At 42.0% G+C, this 16,742-nt stretch overlaps 1 protein-coding gene across 3 annotated transcripts in view; it reads left to right on the top strand.

Annotated features, from left to right (window-relative positions):
- Positions 1 to 16,742, top strand: part of BABAM2 (BRISC and BRCA1 A complex member 2) — a 391,146-nt gene that overhangs the window by 302,481 nt on the left and 71,923 nt on the right. For all 3 annotated transcript variants that reach the window (XM_032391489.1, XM_032391491.1, XM_032391490.1), the window contains exons 8-10: positions 1,809 to 1,908; positions 5,196 to 5,266; positions 7,891 to 7,973. In XM_032391489.1, coding sequence (XP_032247380.1) covers positions 1,809 to 1,908; positions 5,196 to 5,266; positions 7,891 to 7,973 — 254 coding nt within the window. The remainder of the gene's footprint in view (positions 1 to 1,808; positions 1,909 to 5,195; positions 5,267 to 7,890; positions 7,974 to 16,742) is intronic.

Genomic DNA, 16,742 nt, shown 5'->3' on the forward strand with positions numbered 1-16,742 from the left:
AGAACCTTCCACTTAGAAGTGTGCTCTCTATGTACTTTTGCATACAAAAGAGGGGACAAAAAGCCTTCTTCCAGTTCACAAGAAGTCATAGGAATTTTCCTAGCTTCCTTCGGAGTTTAGGCTGAATCTCCTCCAATGTCTGCTCTGAGAGTAGCAAACGGAAGTGATGTTCTTGCTGATTCTGTGCAGTTGCAGACTGTAGATGATTCATTAATGTCATACTTAGTCAAATGCTGTCTCATAATTTTCTCAGTTGTCAGGGTTGTTGTGCTTTTTAGGTCTCATCTGAATAGAAAAAAGTCAACAGCAAATATTTCCACCCCGTTGACTTCCTCACATCACCCGGGATTTTATTCACGTGTTGGGGCTTTTTCATTCCATAAATAAATAAACGTAATATCCATTTCTACTGGAAAAATTAATTTCAGGAATCTTTGGTCAATAGGGAGACAGGCTGAGTCTAGGACCCTTTCAGTACTTACATGTGTTGTTCCCTGTATTGCAAACCCTAGGCTAAGTCTGTCTGCTCTAAACTATTTAAGAATGATTTTCTAGACTGTTATTGTGAAACACTTTGCTTCCATTTACAGCCTTGTAACCAGGGATTTGGTTAATGAATAATCACAGCATTAACGGATCTTAGGGGTCTCTTTATACCCCATCATATTACAGAGGTGGTTTAAGGGGCTTTTACAGTAAGAAACCTATACGTTAAAATAAAATTCAAACAAGAAAAGCAAATTAGGACCAAAGGAAAGTGAGAGTAGGAAAGAAGATGAAATCAAGATTAAGGATGGGATACGAAATGTATACTGTGAGGTTCTGAGCAGTTCCTTTAATAATGGTATGCTGGTTGATTTAAACTGAAAGGGAATCTCCACGAAAGTCCTGGAAACTATTTCTGGGTCGGTGTTGTGTCTTAGTGCTTGGATCAATGATTTTTGACTGTACTTTCTTGTTTAGATGAATGTCAGTGTTGACTTGGACTAGTTGCAGACTTTACCCATATTGACCCACAGACACAGGATGGAGCAGCACAGTGTTTCAGAAGATGTTTAGTTAGTTGCCACCATTTAAAACTTGAGAACTTAAATCATCTGGATTTCTGGCTTCACGTGAAAAATAAGGGTCTGTGAAGACCAGGCTTGTGTTTCCACCATGGCAGAGATTAGCTGGAGTTGGAGGGTGGAGAGCCCTTCCCACTGTGCAGAAACTACAGTTCTCTGTGCTCATTTATATCACCTCCCTGGGCCGGGTGGAGCCTGGAGTCTGCAGCCCCTGTCCTACACACCACTGGCCCCACACTAAACTCGAGGAGGCTAAAGCCCCAGGAGGCTTCCCCCGGGCAATAAAGCTGGTAAGGGGCAGAGCCAGTCCCTCCATTGCACCGTGGTGGTGCTGAAGGAATTCAGTTCAGTTCCATATGGGGGTTTAAGGAATGACTTCTCTTTGCCCAGCACATAATGGAGAGTATGGAAATGTGTGTGTCCATCCAAGGTCCAACCCATTAATATTGGTAAGACATTTACCCACGCCAATCAGAATGTGCCAATTTGTCCTGTTGTGTGATAGAATCATTAGTTTTTACTGATCATTAGTTGGTAGTCATGGGCAGTCTGAACATGCTGATTTAACAAAACAGATAAAAATAAAGAAATGTAATCATAAAGTGAAGCCCATGTTCCCATCCTCATTAACTCAAGTGGTTGGTGGGCAGACGTTAAGAGAAGGCGAGTCTGTTTGGGGTTATCGCTTCCTACATTGCCGGAGCCCTAAGAGAAGTGTCCCTTGTACTCTTGTCCTTTCAGTGCCCTTGGAGGCTCCTCAGCTCTGCATATCCCAGCCTTTCCCGGAGGAGGATGTCTCATTGATTATGTGCCGCAAGTGTGCCACCTACTCACCAACAAGGTAAAAGCTGGTCTCCTGACCCTCCCCTCGTGAGGCTCCTCCCTCCAGCGGAGCCCCGCCCCGGCACTGTCGGCGTTGGCCTGCAGGCTCGTGCTCTGCACCCCGTCTTAGCTTCAGCTGCCACCTGATGCCGGCCTTTCCTACTTCGAGTTACAGTTCATCCATTTCTCTCCCTAGTTCCTTGTGCTCCTTCTTCCTTTCCTAAGGATTCTGACCTCCCGTTCCAGTCTTATCTGCATCTTTTAAATTTCTACCTTCTCCTCCTTAAATTTCCTTTATGTCCTAAGTTTTTGCTAAATCTTGCACCTTTGTAGTCCTCCATTTCCCAGTTATCTCGTGCTGCATGCGTGCATGAGTGTGGGTGTGTGTGAGTGTGTGTTTGCCACCAGTGAGTATCAAGGTAATTCACTAGAACTGCCTTCACCTCTTTCTGCTTTTCTCTACCTCACTTTTTACTACTCAGTGCTTGATTCTCCACATCCTGTCTAGGAGCAGCTTGCCAGAGTCCCACTCCCAGGGGCAAGATTTCCAGGTCAGCTGGTCCGGTAGGCAGGCCCATCAGGTTATCTAAAGCTTTCTCTTAGCTGCATGAATGAGTCAGTACATTGGCGACTAGCTGAGTTTACATTAATGGCTATTGCCAGATATTTCTAAAAAGTATAAGTATATACTTGTTAATGTCCAGCCGGTGTAGTTAGCTGAAAACCAGAGATGTTCGTCCACAAGCAATACTGACTTTCTTTCTTCCACATCGACTGACTCCGTTTGCTCAGTTCCCAAAGTACTGTTTCCTATGCTCCTATTGACTTGTGCTCATTGGCTTGGAAAAGAAATCTTTTGTTTGTCTCTTTCTTTCAAAAGATAGCTCATCTCTGTAGAGGAAATATTTTTAAAGTACAATAATATTTCAGAGGCTTCAGTATTATTTTTTTAAATGTCAGGGAAACGAAAATCTGGCAAGTCTGCAGTCTCTGGGCTTGGCGCGGACTCCAGGGCATCTAACTCGTGGGGTGGTTGCTTCTCATTGGACCAAATTCCCCCAGCCTCTGCCCTCCTTCAAAACTGATCGGAGGATAGAATTCTTATTTACGTTGTGGGACTTTGCACTGCCTTCAAATCTGTGTCCCAGTATTATAGAGAAACATACAAATTTGGTCTTCCAGAACTGAGAAGAAAAGCCTTTTTTTAAAGCCCTCCAATTGAGATTAATTTCTAGTCATACATTTTCCTCAAAAAAAAAAAAAAATTCTATTACCATTTTCCCAGATATACAAGAATCAGTCTGTTTTTCTTATCTGGTTCCCTTTCATTAATTTTACTTGTCTTTTAAAATTGATGTTCTTATGCTTGCTACAAACGAGGACAGTATGGGCTGCTTTTAGAAACAATCTCTTCAAATGAATTTCCATAATTACGTTGGAATCTATCTTTATAGCCAGTTTTGTTGTGGGTTTCTGTTAAAATGGTTTTCTGTTTTTAAAATGAAGTACACAGAACTGTTTTCATCCCCTTTTTAAACAAAGCCACTTAAGCAAACTTATCATCTGTTTTTCTTTTCCCAAAATAACATTTCTGATCCTGCATTAAGCCTGCAAAGTAAGCACTGTTTTTATAAATTGACATAAACCCCTATTATATAAATAGAATTGTTTTACTTCTAAAGGGTACAAAGTGGGCTATCACTACCAATTGTGTCAAGGTTATTTCAAGCACTTTATCTCAAGCTTTTGTTAGCCATGGAAACTCATTGTGGCTACAGCCAATATAAACAATTTGGGGGGCCTCTTTCTCCCCTGTTTCTTTGAGCCATTTCTTTGAGGACATTATAAGGAATGTATTTTTGTGTTAGTAGCTGGTGGGTAAATGACTAACTTTCAGATGTCCAGCTTAATAAGTTCACAATTTTTTTTTTATAAAAACTGCCATTTGGTGATAACAAGGAAATACAAAAAGGCAAAATAAAATCCCCTATTGTAACACTCCTTTCCTGGATATTGGGAATTTGAAAAGAAAGAATTCAACGTTGTCCTGCCTTTTCTTTTTTTTTTTTTTTTAAAGATTTTATTTATTTATTTGAGAGAAAGAGAATGAGAGAGAGCACATGAGAGTGGGGAGGGTCAGAGGGAGAAGCAGACTCCCTGCCGAGCAGGGAGCCCGATGCGGGACTCGATCCAGGGACTCCAGGATCATGACCTGAGCCGAAGGCAGTCGCTCAACCAACTGAGCCACCCAGGCGCCCCTGTCCTGCCTTTTCAATAGGAGTTGTAGTTCAGCATAAAATAGCCCCCATTTGATGAGAGGAAGCTCTTCTTTACAGACAACTGCAGGTGATAAATGCACAATGGAGTGATAGAATTTAAAAAGTCGCCATTTTTCGGCTCCTAATGAAATAATTGATTCAGACAAGCATCTCCAGCAGGTACTAAAACCATGAGGTGAAAGGTTGAGAGAGGGGCTAGATCTTCACATGCTTTGAGAAGTATACCCGCGGGTCACTCCCGGCGGCAAAGGGGAAACCTCCCTTTACAGTGGAGTGGTCCTGCTGTCGTCCCTTTACAGTGGAGTGGTCCTGCTGTCGTCACCTTAACCAGTGATCAAGCCCACTATCACCTATGAGGTTTTCTTACCAAAAATTTTTAACCTGAATCTAATCACACCTTTAGTCTAACTTCCAGTTTATAGGAAATGTAGGGAGTAGAGGGAAAAGGAAGGAAACAACCAGAGAGTCTAGAATGCAGAACATCCTACATGACAACTAGCCCAATTTCTCTGAAAAGTCAATATCATATATCACATAGACATATGTACACACCCCAAGAGGTACTCTTATTCTACATTAAAAGACTTTCTAGATTAAATGCCTGATCCTTGATTATACCCTGCCTTTAAAAGAATATTTTGGGGACAACTGGGAAATTGTGACAATGCACAGGATACTAGATGAAGTCAGAGAATGATTGCTAGATTTGTTTTGGGTATGATAATGACATTTTGGCTCTGTAGGAAAATGTCTTGTTTTTTGGAGATACACGCTCACCTGTCTGGGGCCAAACTAACTGTCATGGTGTCTCTAATTTCCTTTGAAGTGTTTCAGCCAAGATTGATTGATAGCTTGATGGGGAGGTAGATGGCTGGATGAAGCAGCTAGACAAAATATTCACAGTTGTTGAACATAGGTGATGGGGATGTGGGTATTCATTTTACCGTTCTTTCTACTTCTCTGAGTCTCGGAAATGTAAGAAAGCATTGGAGAATTCCCTACTCCTCATCTTCGGGTTCTGTTCCAGGTGCAGTATGTGATTCAAGGGTACCACAAAAGAAGGGAGTATATTGCTGCTTTCCTCAGTCACTTCGGCACGTAAGTTCCTCCTTGTTTAAACCGCATGCCAACAATGTCCTCATGTCCTGATGACCCGAATGTGAGAGCTTAAGAAAATAGCACTTCGTGCTTCTACATACTAGCTTTTCAATGCCATTTTGAGTCTTTTTGGCATGTTGCTCACACTAAAGCTCCTAGGAAGATCATTTTTAGGATCCTTTGCTAAATCATAGAAGCAAATCTCTTCCTTGGAGCAGCATCATGACTAACCGCAAACCCAGCAGTAACAAGGGCAGCACTACCTGCTTGTTCTAGGGCTCTTTACAGTTTGCACAGTGCTTTTCACCTCCGTCTGCTCCCAGGAGTCATGAGTGAGCCAGCCATATTGGCACAGTTGACTCAAGAAAGACCTGAAACTTTGAGAAGCCTAGTAACCCGAGGGAAGTCACCCGCCTGGCAGAGATCGCGCCAGGTGGGAGCCCGGGTTCTCAGGACTCAGGTGTCCCGACAGGGCTCCTACTCGCAACTTGCCACCCAGATCTGGGGACGAAATCCAGCATTAGACCCAAGAGCAGCGACTCCCACTTAGGATTAGGAGGAGGCACAGAGACGGGAGGGGGACACCTGTGACTGCAGGTAGAGGGGGCATCTCCTCCTGCTGCTACTCACCCCCCCACTCCCCTCCCCCTTCCTGCCTCGGCCCTCCCCCCCTTCTGCTCGGGCTTAGCCCAGGGGCAGAGGGAACCTGTTTTCCCCACAGTCTTCTTCAAAAGGTGGGGCGTTCTACCCATTCAGGGGCACTGAGCACTAAGGGGGTCAGTGGTCTGCTTATATCCCACCTTATTCTGGAGAAGGTTTATAAATACAAAAAGATATATATAGTAACACAAAATTAAAATTTTAAATAAGGAAATGAATAAATTAGGACCAAAAAAGTGGGAATAGGAAGGAGCAGGTGAAATAAGGAATAAGGTTGGCCATTCCCTGGGATATAATTTTATAAAGTGTGGCATAATTATGGGCAAAATTTCTGACTCCTCAAAAACAATTTTAAGAAGTTTTCTCATTATCCCTAGTGGAAATTTTTATGCCTCCAAAATAGAACTGTCAATATCTAAACAGTGTGACTGTCTCTCACATGAGTCTTTAATACTTATGATTTTTTGCAGCTTTATTTATGAACATTTTGAGAAAGTACTTAGGATACAAACAGTGGTTAATAAATGATACCATTGGTCTGATTTTTGAGGAAGATTATCTTTAATATGTATAATTAAAAATGAAGGCGCTAGCAGAGTAACCTCCCAGGTAGGGTGTGTGTCCCCCCTCACTCCGCTGGCACACAAGAAAAATAGGAAAACTGCATTTACATCTTTTTAAAAATCTCATTCTTGGGGCACCTGGGTGGCTCAGTTGGTTAAGTATCTGCCTTCCGCTCAGGTCATGATCCCAGGGTCCTGGGTTTGAGCTCTGCATCCTTAGGCTCCCTGCTCAGTGGGGAGCCTGCTTCTTCCTCTGCCCCTCCCCCCAGCTCATGCTCGCACTCTCTCTCTCTCTCAAATAAATAAATAAATCTTAAAAAAAAACCCAAAAAACTCATTCTTTTTAAATATACATTTTGTATATGTTTTGTTATGCATCCAACACAGTAATATAGTCGTACCTGTATACAACTATTGAATCAAATACAGTTGCTATTATATTACTATACTGTGTGCATAATGAAAAGGATTCGGTGCTTGTTTTTACTTACAGCATGCAGGATCTGAAAAGTTTAGATAGCAGTGTTATAAAATATTGAGTTGATTACAAATTCATGAAAAGAAATATAAACTGATGAATAAAATTATTAACCTAAGTCAGAAGATCTGAATGATATACTAACAGTCTTTGAGCAAATCACGCAGCCTTTAGTGTCTTAGTTCCTTCACCTTTACAGTGAGTTCCCCCTTCCTGCTTAAACTGGGAGGCCATCAGGATTGACAGTCTGATTGGCCTGACTCAGCCAGGGAGACAGCAGACGCCTCCTGGTGTGAATGACAGAGACAATGATGTCTGTCCTCAGTGTGTGGTTAGTATTGTCATGTTATGGTGACGTGTCCCGGGCATCAGCTCTTGTGGAAAGTGGGGGAGGCGAGCCTATCGGAAGTCTACCCAGGCGCTTCAGTGGTCCAGGGCCGTTCTCCTTGACATGTGACCCGTGTCCTGTGTGTCTCCCACCCGAACCAGCACCCACCCAGCTAATATGGCTTCTTCGTCTTGAGCCTGGTGGGGAGGACAGGGGCCACGAGTGAAAGAATTCCAAGTGCTTTGGAAGAAAATAATACAGATTCCTAAACTGAGTAACGTTGTCATTGCTCATTACTGCTGAGTGGCTATGTGAAAGTGAGACTTAATCATCACCCAGAAAGTAGTGTCGTTGCTGACCTGATGGCTTCACTTGTCCTGAAGTCATAACAGTACATAGCAAAACTGAAACTTAAACGTAGATGCTGTCATTCCAAACCCCACGTCCTTCCTATGGTAACACTCCCTTAACGCTAAATGCGTTGCAGATTCAATCACCGTGATTTTATGAATATATTCTTTACTTGGTTCCATCTCTCTTATGCCTTATTTTGATGAGGGTTTTTTCTTTGTGTGTGTGTGTTTTTATCACCTAGAGGCGTCGTGGAATATGATGCAGAAGGCTTTACAAAACTCACTCTGCTGCTGATGTGGAGAGATTTCTGTTTTCTTGTGCACAGTGAGTATACTTTTGCTGGGAGCATGTCAGCATAGATTTGCAAAGTACGAAATCATATGTAAAAATGACTATGAAAACCTTTAGTGTCCTGATGTGGTTCCTTTTACTTTAGTATATTTACCCACATGGTCTTAAAGAGAAAATACCTCTAGACCAGTGGTTCTCAACCAGGTATAATTTGCCCCTCGGCAGATGTTTGGCAGTGTGTGAGAACATTTTTGATTGTCAGGATTGAGCAGGGCGGAAGTGGGGATTGTGGCTTCTGGCATTTAGTGGATAGACGGCAAGGATGTTGCAAGACAGTCCCCCAACAACAGCAAAATTATCGGGTACAAGATGTCAGTAGCGCCGAGTTGAAGAAACCCTGCCCTGTGTCCCGGGTTCCAGATTCCTGTTTCAAAGCGTCTTCCCAGCATGAGGTTCCAAAACTGTCAGGATTATTCAAAACATATTTGCTTCGGTCATGTGGTTATCGTCCTTATTAAGGGAAAAGACTACAGCTTTGATAATAATATAATAAATAGTTAAAAGGTGAGACCAGTTGGAATGTATTCCCAGTATCACTTTTCAGTTTTATTCCATAGACAGCCATCTTATTTTAAATGCTTGTTGTGTTACGTTAATCAATGAGTCAATAAACTTTGGTCCAGCTTTCTCTCTCTCTTTTTTAAATTAATTTATTTATTTTAGAGAGAGAGAGAGTGGGGTGGTGCAGAGAGAGAGAGTCCCAAGCAGACTCTGCACTGAGCATGGAGCTCCATGCGAGGCTCGATCTCAGGACCCTGAGATTGCGACCTGAGTTGAAACCAAGAGTTGGCCATTTAACCAACTGTGCCACCCAGGCACCCCTGGTCCAGCTTTCTCTTAATAGATAATTTGAAGTTTCTTCTGTTTATTTCTTTGTTATGTAAGAACCATTGACCCATGGTGCCAGGTTCCAGTTGCAAGTCAACCAAGACCTTTATTCTTTAGTAATTTGACATGGACAATGCCCAGTCTTCAAGCCAAAGACACAGAAGTTCCAGCTCTCCCAAGTCAAGTTACAGAAAAGCAGTGGGCTGGGGTTGACTTCACTTAGTGGATAGAACTACCCTTGACCTTTAATAAACTATTCCAGGAAGAGGCGCTTTGGCCCTATTTAGCCACAAAGGCATTGGTTTGGGGGTTTTTGTTTCCCCAGCAGACTGACGTTCTTGGTTGTGATTTGCGTAGACTAAAAAAATGGCTCTGAAATTCATTTGTCTTACCCCATTTCACACCAACAGACAGTAAGGGAGGAAAGCCTTTAATACCATGGTATAATCTGCACAGAGAGAACTGAGAGTTGGCTATGTTTTTAAGGTGTTTCCCAATGATAAACACCTTGCCATGCAGTGCTTCCTATTGAGCTTCTACTCTATAGCGAGTTATACATTGGGACCATCTCTTCAGATGCATCTGAAGAATGCAAGCATATTGCTGTGTATTAATTATGTGCACAGATAAAAAGAAAATTGGAGAGGTAAGATTTTAATTTGGGTGTTCCTCCAACTAGTTGCACGACATTGTTCAAATCACTAGGACAAGCTTCCCTCCACTTGAGTTTCCTCATGTGTACACTGGGGATCTGGTTGTTAAGTCCTGTGGAGACGTTCAGATATGGAGCTTAACCCATTACACAGGGCCAGGTAGAAGAGGGAGCCTCACAGTCAAGGCCTCCTGGCAGTCTCCTCTCTGCCTGCCATCTTATGTGGCCCTGACTGGTACTTCCAGCCACCACTTTTGATTGTCACCTTATGTGTTGCTGTTTTGTTTTTTCATTCTGAGCCTTAATTCCTTTGTGAGATCTCATTTCCTACTTGCCATATTCACTTTGTGCACCATCTTGATCCCAGTGATTCTGCCTCTAGCCTGGTAACCTGCCCCCAGATCCTGATTACATCCTTGGTTTGTCTCTCATGACCCCGGACAGTTGCCTGGGTGATCCGGTTGGTGTGACTCCCCTAGCGCAGCTCAGCAAGAGGGGCCTGTGCCCTGCCTCGAGTGGTGGTGGCGACAGTCAGAAGCCTCCCGGAGTGGCTCTGAGAGGACACAGAAGGAGGGACACACAGAAAGACAACTGCAAACGTTAAATTAGAGGAATGCTCAACCAAAGTGGCATGAAATCTCAGCTCTTTAAATGAAATTTACTTTGGTTGTCTAGCCGTGATTCTGTTTTCAAAAATCTTGATGTCAGATCATATCAGATAGAAGAGAAAAAAGATATTCTTAGCATTGCTCATTCTCACCTGTGCTTTCCACATGCAACTCAAGAGTCACTCTTCTGGTGGTGGCAAGCAAGAATGATGCCCAGGGATAAAGGAGTACTCACCTGCAGCTCCTGCCCTCCCTTAGTAGGCCATTTGGTGTTACAGCACTTCTTGTTTCTGTGGAAGGTCTGTTCCCCAAAGGATGTTTCCCCTGGTACCATGTGTCCAGTATTTCTTACAGCTCCTTCTCCACCTTCTGTCTTAGCTTTCCCAAGCCAGACATGTAACATGCAGTCCCAAAGCCATATTTTCATTTAGTTTTGGTTACCTTCTCCAGAAATGTAGAACCCACAGGCAGTCTTTAGAACAACGACAAGGACTTCGGGATTCATTTAACTTACTTTTTCCAGAGTGTTTCCTCAGGCTGTTATTCTCCTCCTCCCTAGGCTGCTTGCCCCTTGTGTCTTAGCGTCACTGTCTACACTCATGGTTCTTGGGCAGATAGGACCTTGTCTGTGAATCAGGGGACTTGATGCTGTTTCCCACTCCATCATTAACACACAGCCTGTCTTTAAATAAATTATCCCCACCCTATTGCTTCTTCTATCTACAATGTAGGACTTGGCTGCATCAGAGTGAAGCTTGGTTGGATAACGTGTCTTATTCCATCATGCAGTTAAGCATCTGACACTTTCCTTTGGAAGTGTCTGCTTGCTTGGTTACAACACCCAAGGGACCACTTGTTCCCTTTTTTTCTTTCCATGAGGATGGGGGAGTAAATATGGGCTGGCAGAGACTTAACATTGTTTTATATATAAGAGAGAGATGTAGAAAAGGAGAGAGACCCTCCCTAGTGGAGTCTAACGAGAGACAGACAATAAAGAAGTAAACGATCAGATATATAAATTTCAAATGCTGACAAATACCATAAACATGTGAAGTATTCTGAGTTTTCAAGAACATGAAGAAGGAAGGAAATGCCTAGAGATGGAGCCAGGCTTCCGGGGCTGGTCCACTGCTCGATGGAGAGTGGATACCTGGCTGGACACCAGATAACATCCCTGCTCTCCTTCCTTTCTCCCCCCTCTCCCAGGCCTGGGGAGAAGATGGTCACTAGGGCAGGTGCTGGTAATAATTCTGAGCATTTTGGATGCTAGAGGAAAGAGGCACTCGTCTCTTGAGGCAGATGGCTCTGACCTCACACTTTGCTATAGTGTGCGGAAGCAAGAATGCCCTCGGGGAAAACATTGTGCATATTCTGGGATCTCTCACGAGACACTGCAACCTCCCAACATTCTGACGGTTTCAGGAGTGGGGGTGTGGCCGTGATCATGGCCGTGGAGTTTTTTCATCCATTTATTCCTTCTTTCCTTCCTTCCTTCATCCATGATCAGCATACTGCGAGACTTGAAACCATGCAAGGATCAGGGAGTGCTGCCATCCGAAAACTGTTTTCGGGAGGGTTTCCTGGCCATCATCTAAGAATTGTTTGTAGTGGCTATGGAGGTAATTCCATATTTGCCAAGCTCTGGAGGGAGATGTTATCTTTAAGCCAACACCTTTTCAGAATGCTGGGTGACAAGAGAACCAGTCAGCCAAGCACAGTAACACAGAACAAAAGCAGTCACTGGGAGAAACATCAGCTCTTCTTCATGGTCCCAGAGAGGAGGCAGCCGCCTGTGGCAGCAGGATTGCTGCTTTGAAGTGGAGGGTATTGAGATCTGTGACTCCCAAGGCAAGTGAGAGAGCGTGTGATTGTATGACAAGCTGTCTTTTCCCATCACCCGTAAATCCTTGGTAAGTGACCCTTTGAGTCATCCAGCCTGGACCAGAGGCCATGTCTCCCTGGCAAAATGCCTGTTATTCTAAATCTGACCATTTGGGCTGTTCCATTTAATTTCTTATCCTCTCTACCCCTAACACAATCACTTTAACCCAATTTAACTGAGTTCTGGGTTTATTGAGAACCTGTATGTGCTCAGTACTGTGAAAGTTCCCACGGGATATAAGTAAATAACTCAGGCTTGACCTTAAGACACTTAGAGTCTGGCATAAGAATTGGCAAACTACATCCTGCAGGCCAAATCCCACCCTCAGCCCGTTTTCAGATGGCCCTCAAGCTAAAAGTAGTTTCTGTGTTTTTAAAAGGTTGTTGGGAGTGCGGGGAGGAAGAATAGGCAACAGAGATGGTAAAGCCTAAAATACTGACTCTTTGACCCTATACAAAAAACGTTTGCAGCCCCAGGTCTAGTTGCTGAGAACAGAGATCAGATAATGGTGAATTATAGTGGTATGCATTTTTTTTTTTTTAAAGATTTTATTTATTTATTTGAGAGAGAGAATGAGATAGAGAGAGAGAGCATGAGAGGGGGGAGGGTCAGAGGGCGAAGCAGGTTCCCCACTGAGCAGGGAGCCCGACGCAGGACTCGATCCCGGGACTCCAGGATCATGACCTGAGCTGAAGGCAGTGGCTTAACCAACTGAGCCACCCAGGCGCCCAGTGGTATGCATTTTTTAAAACAAATAGTTTGTGAGCTTGCCTACTATATGCCAGGCACAAAGAGACATAGGGCAGAGAGAACTTCATGTGTTTTATATATAAGAGAGAGATGTAGAAAAGGAGAGAGACCCTCCCTAGTGGAGTCTAACGAGAGAGACAGACAATAAAGAAGTAAACGATCAGATATATAAATTTCAAATGCTGACAAATACCATAACGGAACAAAGCAGGGGGCTACAGAGACCGAGGGGAGGTGTCGTTGGGTCGGTCAGGGAAGACCAGTTCCTGAGCGGAGGGGAGTAGACTCATCTCCTTGCCACAAAAACAACGTCTTGTAGACTATTTAGCAGCAACAAGCAAGATGGCTACTAGGTAATTCAGTAAAACCAAAATTGTGAGGTTTTTTAAAACTTGCTGAGTTTTTGGATGCAAATCACATTTTTATATAAATAAATAGATTTGAAGAACAAATCAGAATCATTAAAGTGATTAAAATCAGGAACCACAATGTTATATGTTAGAATTCGTTTCAAAGCAAATCTATAAAAAGTGTAGTATTATTTTAAAATTCATGATTACCTCAGATGAGGCATATATAAAGATTTGTGGCTTAATTTTATCATTTCTAGTAGGAATAATAGCTATCAAAGCAGCAGGAACTAAAATTGATTGTGAATAAAAAGTGAAACTAATCAGTTCTCTTTATTGTTCAAAGAGATAAAAGAATATGGAAAAAGATAAAAGAAAATCTACTTTCTAAAATGCCTTTTTGCTTTGATTATGAGAACTATTGGTCCTTCAGATACTTTAAGCATTTTGGTTAATTTTTATCCTGGACTTCCTTGAAAGTGGTTAGCTCTGCTAGGTGAAGCGGTTTTTGTCTTTTGATTCCATACACAAGCACACCCTGTTCACGGTTTACAACCCGAATAGCTCTAGAACTTTAGCGACCACTGTCACTGTTTTGATTCAAATTGAAACTCCTGTTTCATCTTCAGAGTCTACTTTTAGAAAGTCTTTTTCTGCAGTTTCTGACACTGGTGTGAGAATTTAATTTCATTAATATTCTTGGGAATATTCTTTTCATTCTAATACCTTGAATTTATGTGACACCTTTTAAATGACCTTAAAGGACTTCTTGTAAGGAAGGAGGTTATAAATCAGATGCATGATACCATGTGGTGATTTCTTGCCCTGTACCCTCTCATATATATTGTGTGATTCCGTTCAGTTGTAATTATTGGATCAAAGCAATTGCTAAAGTGAGCTTATCTGATCAAAGAAAGGGCATTAAAATGCAGTGATTTTGACTTAAAAATGTATGCAGCTGCTTCGAAATTAACACATTGTAACCCAAGAAGGCATTTAGCTCAATGAAAGAAAGGAAGCTGTTTACAAAGAGTAACTTTTATAGTATTGATCCAGTTCAGTATAACCTTTTCTTAGAATTAATTTTAAAGTAGTATTGACATTGGTGAAACAGGGGCGTTATTTTGGTGCAAAACTTCTGCTGTTGTTGAAGATAATAGAGTAACAGTAGTTAACAGGTGTTGAGTATATACCGTGCTGTAGACACGGCTCTCAGGTATTTTGCATATACAGCATTGTGTTGTTCAATCCTCATAATATTCTTCTGAGGATAATTACTAGTATTACCACATTTTACAAATCATACAAGTGTGACACAGAACTGTGACAGAGCTAGGATTTAAAATCCAGGACCTGATTCCAGAGCCCATGTGCTAAACTGCATTACTCTACTGTTTCAGATAATTGGTTGGCAGTTTCCCCAAGTATGTGATGAATTTTGAAAGCCTTTGGAGCTTCCCAGAGAACGCGGAAGCTCTAGGAACAGAAGTGTTCACCCAGGCACTGGGAGATATGTGTAGACCGTCTCATTTCTCGGGCCCATGAATGGACATCTCACCAAAGAGGCAGTACTGATCTGAAGGCAGTGAGGCATGAAGCTGGCGCTCCTCAATAGTGATGACAGGCTGTCCAGCTGTAAACCCCTGCCCAGCAGCACAAATATACCGGCTTGAGTAGGGTTTCACTCTGTGGCTATAAAAAGACCAAACTCTAATGGATTAACCAAAGCATTAACCACCTTTGACGATCAAAAACTAGATTTAACCTCTTTAGACATAGTGAATGTGGCCAGTTATAATGGCTCATTATACAAAGTCCTGCAAATGCAGAACCTACAAAGTTGGAGGCAAATAGGCAATGTCACTGTGAGAGTTGCCCAGGTTCTAAGACAGGAAGAAGTGGCAAGAACTTTGGCAAGCTGCATGCTCCTTTACATGATTTTGATTTTTTGTTTCCTAAAACAGAATATAATCCAAACATTTCTGTGGCCTGGATTTATCCTGATGGCCTGTGAATCTCTTTTTAAAAAACACTTAACAGTATGGAGGTTCCTCAAAAAGTTAAAAATAGAACTACCCTATGACCCAGCAGTTGCACTGCTGGGTATTTATCCAAAGGATACAAACACAGTGATCCAAAGGGGCACACGCACCCCAGTGTTTATAGCAGCAGTGTCCACAATAGCCAAACTATGGAAAGAGCCCAAATGTCCATTAACAGATGAATGGATAAAGAAGATGCAGTATAGGGGTGCCTGTGTGGCTTAGTTGTTTAAGCATGTGCCTTCGGCTCAGGTCATGGTCCTGGGATCAAGCCCCATATAGGGCTCCCTGCTCAGTGGGGAGTCTGCTTCTCCCTCTCCCTCTACTGCTGCTCCCCCTGCTTGTGCTGTCTCTCTCTCTCTCACACTCTCTCTGTCAAATAAATAAAATCTTAAAAAAAAAAAGATGCAGTATATCTATTCAATGGAATAAAACTCAGGCATCAAAAAGAATGAAATCTTGCCATTTACAACAACATGGATGGAACTAGGGGGTATTATGCTAAGCGAACTAAGTTAGGGAAAGACAAATACCATATGATTTCACTCCTATGTGGAATTTAAGAAACAAAACAGACGAACATAGGGGAAGGGAAGGAAAAATAAGATTTAAAAAAAACAACAGAGGGAGGCAAACCCTAAGAGACTCTTTTTTTTTTTTTAATTTTATTATGTTATGTTAGTCACCATACAATACATCATTGGTTTTTGATGTGGTGATCCACGATCTGTTGTTTTCGTATAACACCCAGTGCTCCATGCAGTACGTGCCCTCCTTAATACCCATCACCAGGCTATAGGGATCAGACTGGGGTAGCTGGAGGGGAGGTGGGTGGGAGGATGGGGTAACTGGGTGATGGGCATTAAGGAGGGCACTTGAAGTAATGAGCACTGGGTGTTATATGCAACCGATGAATCACTGAACTCTATCCCTGAAACTTAATAATATACTATGTGTTAATTAAATTGAATTTAAATAATTTTTTAAAAATTTTTAAACAGAAAAAGGGAAAAAACACTTTTTATTATAAAAATGTTAAACAAACACAAAAGTAGAGAGGAAAATATAATAAACCCCCTGCCCTGTGCCCATCTCCCATGTTGCAGCTTTGTCTACCTTGTTTCATCAATCCCTTCCTCCTTTTTAAATTAACTTTTTAAATCTTCTGGAATATTTTGAAGCAAATGTGAAATATCATTTCACCTATAAATACTCAATGTGTATCTCTAATAGATAAGGATTTTTTAAAAAGATGTATCCAAAACAATGCTATTAGAATATTATAATACAATAACAAATTATGATATTATTTAATATCATCTAATAACTAGTCTGTGTTCACCTTTCCCCATTTGTCTCAAACATGTTTTTTTTTTTTTACATGGTTTGTTCATTGTTTTTTCCATTGGTTTATTCAAATCAGAATCCAAGTTAAGTCAGGACCCATGAATCTTGAGAATCTTTCCTTAGAAAAGAAGAGATGTGGACCCAAATAATGGATGTCACCACCCAATTTCTTTCCCCATAGTTTAGTTAAGAAAATGTGGAGTGAAATTATTAAAAACATCACTTCACTCATGGGCCTATAGAAGAGTAGGTCTGACATTTGTTTATCACTTTCATTTCAAAG

The sequence above is a fragment of the Phoca vitulina genome, unplaced genomic scaffold (assembly GCF_004348235.1).
Source record: "Phoca vitulina isolate PV1807 unplaced genomic scaffold, GSC_HSeal_1.0 scaffold63, whole genome shotgun sequence".
Lineage (NCBI taxonomy): Eukaryota > Metazoa > Chordata > Mammalia > Carnivora > Phocidae > Phoca > Phoca vitulina.